The following is an 8,655-nucleotide window of genomic DNA, read 5'->3' as shown; positions in this document are numbered from 1 at the left end:
AAAGCATAACTTCTGGGTTAAGCTACTCTCACACACTCGTGGTTTTCTGAGGAGAAGGGAATATGAATGTCAAAATAAAAAAAGGAGATTTCAGGGGTTTTGTTAGATCTCAGTGATTTCCCAATCTCATTCATTCAATCCCCTTTTTGTTGTGTCTTTTACAGTTCTACGCTGTAGACTGCAGCCTTCTCTGCCCTGCATGTTTAAATATACATTACATACTTACCTCAGCTGAAAGGAGGGATTTTTTCAGCCCATTCATTTTTGGGGCTTTTGTTTGATAAATCTAATCAGTCTCAGTCTTAATTCTTGGATCATTGGCCAATGGTATCAGGACGCTAGTGGAATAGAAATGCACAAAACAATTATTTGGATTTCTTTTTTTAAATCGGCCTGATCCAGATTTCACAAATATCTTTGGAAAAAACCTCCAGTACGTAACTTGACATTTGGAACAATGCTATTTAGGCCTAGCATGCCTGACTATAGTTACCATCTTGGTATTATGCACTAGTAAATAAATGCATTGCTTTGGGAAGACCAGTATCATTTTTCAAGAACCTACGCAAGACCAAAATCACCTTTTCCCTTTATTCATGGCCTTCTCAGGCTTTATAAAGAAAGTCAGCATGATGGAAAAGCAAGGAAGCACTTGAAGACTCACAGAATGCACTTGGTGTCAGGTAATGCATCGCACTTGAAGACAGAAAGACAACATGTTTTGTAATTGTATTGACAGGTATAAATTACTCCAGTTTATTTAGATAAGCAGTGTTAATTTTGATCTATGAAACTGATAAGAAGGTTAAACTGGTAGAACTGCAGCTAACACTTCAGGATTTTGTGTTTTGTGAATGTTTGCGTGGGTGTTTTTTTTTACATCTCTGTGTATGTGTTGTCTTCAGTCATGCAGAGGGGTGTGTGGGCTGTATTGCTCTGGCCCAACCTGCTCACCTCAAGTATCCCACTAGATTGTAGGGAAGAGCAGGGCGGCCTCTCACGCTGCCCTTCCATCTCCCAAGAGAAACTTCTAGACCGAGTCATCCAGCATGCTGAGCTCATCTACCGTGTCTCAGAAGAATCGTGCTCATTGTATGTGAGTAACACCGTCTTCTACCCTGCAATGAATCTTTGCACTTCTGTAGCATATGAGGGAAAAAAAAAAATATGTTACAGTGTACCGTTAAGGCATATATTTAGTGTGAGTGTAGCCTCAGGAGAAATTGAATCACTCTTCAAACTGAGCATCACTTGACAGTAGGACATGTTTTCATTGTGCCTAAAACATGGAGAGTCAACTGAAATGCAATCTAAGAAAAATCATGATATTCTTATTAATTAAAGTTGCATGAGTTTTTTTAATTATTATTTTATGAAATATGGAATGGGCATCTTGAAAAGCAGTGCTGTTATAATTCAACCTAAGGCAAAGGCCACAGTGGTTACAATGTTTTTTTATATATAGTAAAAAAATAACGACTGTTGTAAAGATTGAGGCATTCTAAGAGTAACAATTTTAGGATGGTTTCTCGCATGTCAACTCTACAAAAGTAATTAAACAGACATTTCTCAGCAGTTATGTTTCCAAAGCGTAATTTTCCAAAGCTATGTTATTTTTAATCAACGAATATAGCATGCCATCTAGCATCCCTTGGAATGAGTTTTACCAATGAGAGCTAAATTACTTTTGGTTGGCCTCTTTCACAATACGTTGGACCAAAAGCACTGACACTTTCTCTTAGATACTCAGTGTTATTTGCTTTTGATTCTGACATGATCATCGCCTCGCTCCCAGGCTTCAAAGTAATCTTCCATCTCTCCTCTGAGCCAAAGATGTTTTATTGAAGAAGCAGGCCTACAGTGGAGTAACACGAATGTGATAATGATATACTGCAGCAGTGAGAGCACAGGTTTTTGCAGCCTGTTGAATCCCCTTCACTCTGCGGCTCGAGATCCAAAATGGTCTTTGAAATGGGATGATGTAGGGCTTGTTACTGCGAAGACGCTGCATGAGGTCTACAGAGGAGAACACGCTGCCGAACAAAATGAATCCCCGCCATATCTCCAGTGGCCGACACTGGTGGAGCTTTTGTCATTGTTTCCGTCTTTGTGTGTGTTCTTTTAGTTCTGTACATATGAGAACTGAGGGTTTTCAAAACAATTCGAAAAAACCCACTAAAGTGTTGTTCACCTGTATTTTTTCACTTCCTAGTGTTAGGACAGGATTTCACAAACGAACAGAGCGGCATACTGCTGCATATGACCTTTAGGATTGAATATGGAGAGTAAATAAAAGCAAAAAGCATTTCTGAATTCTGTATGATTAACCTTGATGGTCAAGGATAAATGGGTCAGTCAAATTATTGTAACATATATCTGTATGGGGGTGTACATGCGTGCACTTTATTGGTGTGTTCATTTTTCTTTTCTTTTTTTTTTTCCACCATGTCCAATGGTTTGTAGGAGGAGATGTTTATCCCGTTGCCATTGCAGATGCAGAGGAACCAAGCTGGCTTTTCATGCATTACCAAAACATTACCCATCCCCAGCTCCAGAAATGAAATCCAACAGATATCTGTGAGTACATGGCTGCTGATTGCGACATAATTGTTTTATTTCAATTTGTACGGGCTTTGATCATAATCCGTTAACAATGGCAGTATGTGTGTGTGTGTGTGTGTGTGCAGCTCTGCTTTTTTGTGCCAGTTTGTATATGTGAGGCAGTTTCCATTATCCGAGTAAAGGAAATACAAGTAGACGTTGCATGTGTGTACGGATTTGTGTTTGTGTCTGTATGTTTGCATCTGAGTGGAGTTGATGATTCTTGTGCATGTGGATTTGTGTTTGCAGGTTGTTGGGTGGTCTTAATGCATGACTTTTAGCATACAGAGTCTGCTCACAGACGACTTTGAAGCTGTAGAGCCCGAGCTTTCTTTTTTAATAACTGTTCTTAGTGTTCAGGTGAACCTCCCCTCCTTCTAAAGCCCCCCCATCAGCTGCTGAATGATGAGATGTTTGCACAAATTACAATGAAAGGTCCTCAAACCTTTTAAATGTACTTGGCTGAAATCATTTTTCATTCATCTGTGCCTACTAAGGTTTTGAAAACGGTCCAACGAGACAAGACCTTTTAGGCCAAATGTCAGTTTCATCAGTAGTGTGGAAACTAGATTGATTCACTTAGCGAAAGGCTGATGTGAACTGTAATCTTGTTAATGGGAAGTGCCACAATAATCCTCCGTCAGTTAACAAAGGCAAAGTATAAAAGGGCAAAAACAATATCTTTAAGGACTAAATTGTTTCTATATTGAAAATGCTGGTTGAAAGCTATGTCATCGCCATAATAGTCAATGTGATCTTTGAAACTGCATGTATTGCATAAACTGTTAATAATTTATCCTCTGCCCTTTCTGCTGAAATATCGCCTGCTCTGCGGTTTAATGGCCATTTGTATGGTGGTCATTTGCACTTGCTTTAGAGTCTGCTCTGCTTTGGGGAATTTAAGCAGTCTCAACCGCTTTACCCATGACATTTCAACCCATTGTTGATGCTGAATGTTTTGTTGCTGGCGAGCCCTTGATCAAAAGCCTCGTGTCATTGAGTTCATCTGACTTTTTTTCATCACTTCTGTTCATTACTATGGAACAATAATTGTGAAGGGCACATGGCGGCTGCTATTTAATAAAGAAATATAAGTTCCCACAAAGACATGAATAGAGAAAAGTCTGTTCTTCTGTAGCTTTGTCATGTATTATTTTTTTATTGTCTTTGTGTCTGAGGACAAGGTTATGTTTTTTTGTACTTTTTGAGTTTGAATTAGTTCATTCGTTCAGCTCTTTCAATACATCACCTTTCAATACATGTGCCCCGCAGGACAAATGGCTGCTCCACTCCGTGCTGATGCTGGTCCAGTCGTGGATCGAGCCTCTGGTCTATCTGCAGACCTCACTGGATCGCTACGATGCCGTTCCTGACATGCTCCTCAACAAAACCAAGTGGGTGTCTGAGAAACTGATCAGCCTGGAACAAGGGGTGGTGGTCCTCATCAGGAAGGTGGGTCGAATCCCATTTCTTGATTTCTGTTATACAACTAAACCCACACTAGTTTAATTAGTATAATTCACTGCATGTAAAAGTTTTGGATACTAGTAATTGACTCCCCTCTTTCACTTTAAAACCTAAACAAAGCGCACCTTTTATCCTTGTCTTGTTTTTGGTAATTTTTCCAAATGTCTCCATGCAGATGTTGGATGAGGGGACCTTGACCATAGACCACAGTGATCAAGGCCTGTTCCAGTATGACGTACAGCCGGAGATGCTGGAATCTGTGATGAGGGACTATACCATACTCAGCTGCTTCAAGAAAGACGCCCATAAGATGGAGGCTTTCCTCAAGCTCCTCAAATGTCGACAAACTGACAAATACAACTGCTCATAAAACATGAAGCGCAGCTTTCCAATAATACAGCTTTAAATGAATTCCTGAGGTTGGAAGCCACGCACTCGTAGATATGACCATGCCTTAGGCGCTTCAGCCTTGCTTGCAATGCAGTACATTCTTTATTGATTGTTTTGGAATACCTTCACACAAAACTAAGTAGGTGTAATGCTGTGCCCTTTATACAGCATGCTGCATTTTATATTTCCCCGCTCAGTTGTTATTTTAACCTGGCAGAGGCAACTGAGGGCAAACTCCCAAAAGATTATTTGCGTGTCGAGCTGTCAAAAAAATCTGCATATCCTGCCATTGATTTCCATTTCCTTTGTTCTTAACTTGAGTTTGTATTCCTCGCTGGTTCTTGCAGTGTTTTGATTATTTCCACAGCCCCCCAGAGTATTCAGTGAGACGGTTTCACTTCTGCATTAGTGAAATGAAACACTTTCACCGGAGACGGGAGTCAAACAGAGAGCAATCACTACTTTAAAAAAAAAAAAAAAAAAAAAAACACATTTTGATTGGTGCAAGAGAGTATGAGGGAGACAGAGAGAGAACAAATAACAGCTCAAATGAGAAGTAAGACTTATATGGAGTTTTTGGTCTCATGCAGGTTTGGATTTGCTGAATGCTCATGAAAGAATCAGAAATAGTGTTATGCCTAAACGTGCCAAATTTAACCTGAATGTAATACAAAATGATTGTTTTTCACCTTAAATGATCAGGGGAGATACAGTTTACATTTTAATTGTTTGATTTTATGAATAGTATTGCAGAATGCAAACAATGTTGTTTTTTTCAACTCTTGTGTAAATAGAAAAATCCCAATGTGCCTTGAGAACCTTTCTAGTGAACTGCTGTTGAGTTAAGATGCAAATAAAGCAAGCTGTAGATTAAAGAAATGAGAAAAAGCATTGGTTTGGATATGATTTGTTCTTGTGAGTAAGTGAGTGAGTTAGTGAGTTCCACATATTTTTTTCCATTTGTGATAAAATGGGGTAAAGTTCCTCTAGTCAAGGTTAAATCAAGTGCAATTTCCACATTCCCAATTCTGCCCTTTCCACCCCAAACACAAGAGGGCAGTAGTGCTCTTTAACAAAAGGTAATGTTAAAATCTATATTGTCTACTCAAACATAAATGCCATTCATTTTATTGCAGCCTGTATTGCCAAATGATAAGCTAAAATGTACTAGATCGGGTAGAAGTAAAATACAGTTTATGTACGTTTTTAATTAATTTGGGGAGGGTCAAGAAGCGACTTTAACTAAAATGTAAATTCATTTATTTAGATATGAATTTTTTTTTTATTGTGCAGTAATGGAGTCAAGTATCCACATTTAAATCCTTGATAAAAAGTATTGAAATGAATAACAACATACTGTCACATATCTCTTGATCCATGTGATCCAAGCTGCCAAAACTAAAGCACCTGCGGTAGTTATCCCACTTACACTTAATAGTCTTGAAATTGGCAGCCTTCATTGCTCTTTACTGTTTATATCTGCCACCACACCATGAGACAGGGAAACAACAAAAGAGGCATTCTCAACGAGCATTTTTGTTCCCCTTTTTTCCGCTGATCTCAGGTTTCTTCATGACTTTTTTTCCCCCGCTCTCTTGAGTGTCCTGAATTCTTCTTCCCTTCCATCCTTTGGAACAATATCAGAACATGTAAATCAGCTTTGTGGTTGCCACGGTGAGTCGGGTGTCAGCGTAGAGAGGTGGTGTCGTGTGGTGTGGGTGGATGTTGGGGCAGGATGTGGTAGGGGGGGGGGCCTAGTGTCAGCAATGTCAGGTTCAGCTTCCTGTGGCCTAATCACTTCAGTATGGGGGCTCGGAGGAGATTGGGTAGCCTCTGTTCTGCTCTACGGGGCTGCAGCTTCACAGCCGCAACCTTCCAGTGCAACCCTGGTCTTACCTCGTTTGGTTCCTGACAACACGCAAGTAATCACAGGCCGAGGTAAAGTCCCGTGCCCCCACCCACTTCTCGAGCTTCGAGGCCATAAATATTAAAGATTGGCTATAAGTAGTTGGAGAAGGGAGGGGATCAGAGGAGGGAGAGGAAGATGTTAGGGAGTGGAAGGGGAAAGAAGGACACGGGGATGAAGGGAGGGGTGTGGGGCCCGGGTGATTTCACAGTCTAACTATTATAACCTGAGGAAAGGAAATCTAGACTGCTGGGATGCATAAGTGGAGCAGAGGAGGCAGACAGAAAAAAGGAGAGGGAGAGGAAAGGAGCAGGAAATGTAAAGAAAATGGACCGAGAGACGGAGGCAAAGAGGGCAGTTGTTTCTTTTTTTCCCCTCCCTCCTCAGTGAGTGATGTGAAATGTGTCAATCAAATAGAGAGAGAAAATAGAGCAGAGATGAGAGAGTAAAAAGGATAGGAGCAAAATGACTGGAAAAGAGTATGAGCACAGCTCAGCCGTGTGACATGCAGGGAAGTAGGTTGGATCTAGAGAGAAAATGGATGGCTGGAAGGCATAGCTAGAGGAGTTAGGTTGGGAAGTGGTGTTGGCTTGATATGAAACTGAGACTCAAAGTACGAAGTCCTTGAGCCTCCGCTGACTCGGCTGGCTCCCACACTGTTGTTTTGCTTTCATTTATGGCTCAAAACGACAGCTTGGAAAGACCTGAAACAGTCTCTCAGCCCCTGTATGATCTCCCATACTGAAAACCGTGTAGCTCTGTGCCTTTCCTTCCCCCTCGTTTTCTCTGCTTTAATGACATATTTAGGCTGCGGCAAAGAAACTTAAAGAGTTTGTATGTTTGCTTATGCAGGGGTAGAAAAGGGGGGCATGACCAGAGGTGAGAGGAGGAGGACGGCCTTTTCTTTTGTGCCCAACTTCTGACAAGCCAGGCTACTGCTTTTGCGATACAGCCATTTCTATCACACCACTGCAAGCCAGAGGGAATGTGTTTGGGCCATCAAAGAATGGCATAAGGTGTCAAATGGAGCCAACCAACCAATCCTGAGCACAGTACACCCGGGGCTACATCATGCACAGCTGTCAGCGGTTGCATGTGTGTGTGCATGCTAATCTTTAAGTCCACCATGTCTGTTGGACCGGTGACACATCTAAACCTCGGGATGTCCAACCTCACTTCACCCTCGGCCTGTCCTTTGGCTCCCATGACGAGGCATCTCTTCGAGGCTGTTGCGGAGGCGCGACTGAAGGTCAAGAGGTCACAGGGACCAAGCCCTAACCTTAACCGTTCCAATATGTGAAAAGATGTCATGTTGTAACAACAGCGAGCTCAGGTTTCACCCACGACAGACAATGTTAAAGCAGGCAAAATAGAAAGCCAGGATAACTGAAGAGAAAACCTAAATACTCCCATTGAGCTCGGCCACACACACACACACATATATATATACACATATATATATATACATATATATATATATATATATATATATATATATATATATACGTGTACACACGTGTGTATGTGGCCCAGCTCAATACACACATATATATATACATCGTAGTGTGTCGTAGGAAGTGCTATGACACATATATATTCATACACACACACACACACACACATATACATATATATATATATATATATATATATATATATATATATATGAAAGTACATTAATTCATATTTTTTGCAGTTTATTAATATTTCCTTTGATAGATGATTACATCAATAATTACATTACAACCTTTAGAGAGAGCTAAGAGATACGCAGACAGAATTGTGCTCAAGTGGAACAACTCTTTGGTGTTGCGTCTTTGTTTGCCAACTGTTAAATCAATGCACTGCTATCTTAAAGCTACCGTTCAGTGGTTTTCATGGTTGTTGCCATTACGTAACCTGCCTGTGGTGCAGACACAACAAGAGATAATGCCTCAACGCGCGGCTATGATTAATAAGGGAATATGCTAGCTGTGGTGAAACAGGCCCTGCGGGCCGTCTCTTGAACGCCACTGGGGAAATAGACGATTACCTCAGAGACTGTGGGGAAACAGGCCGATGCTGTGTGAACTCAGCGGGGAAGCGGCGATCAATCAGCCTAAACTGCAGCTCTCGCTGTAGAAGGGAATAACGGTTGTGTTGTCCAGCACATTCCAGAGCTGTGAAAACATGGAGACAAACAGAGGGGAAACATCAGAGATGTAAATTTAGGCTTCAGACGAGGAGATAAAAATAAGCACTAATAAACTGAGCTTCTGTCCCTTGTTCTACTCTAGATTGTCCTAAAGAAA

At 41.0% G+C, this 8,655-nt stretch overlaps 1 protein-coding gene across 1 annotated transcript; it reads left to right on the top strand.

Moving 5' to 3' along the window:
- Positions 1-667: 667 nt before the first annotated feature.
- smtla (somatolactin alpha) lies at positions 668-4,438 on the top strand. Its single transcript, XM_054599391.1, has 5 exons — positions 668-683; positions 906-1,096; positions 2,464-2,577; positions 3,874-4,053; positions 4,244-4,438. Exons 1-5 carry the CDS (start codon positions 668-670, stop codon positions 4,436-4,438), a joined length of 696 nt encoding a protein of 231 aa, XP_054455366.1.
- Positions 4,439-8,655: the final 4,217 nt, after the last annotated feature.

This window comes from Anoplopoma fimbria, chromosome 1 (genome assembly GCF_027596085.1).
Source record: "Anoplopoma fimbria isolate UVic2021 breed Golden Eagle Sablefish chromosome 1, Afim_UVic_2022, whole genome shotgun sequence".
Classification (NCBI taxonomy): domain Eukaryota; kingdom Metazoa; phylum Chordata; class Actinopteri; order Perciformes; family Anoplopomatidae; genus Anoplopoma; species Anoplopoma fimbria.
The sequence above is the reverse complement of the archived record's forward strand: the minus strand, read 5'-3'. Positions and strand labels throughout refer to the sequence as shown.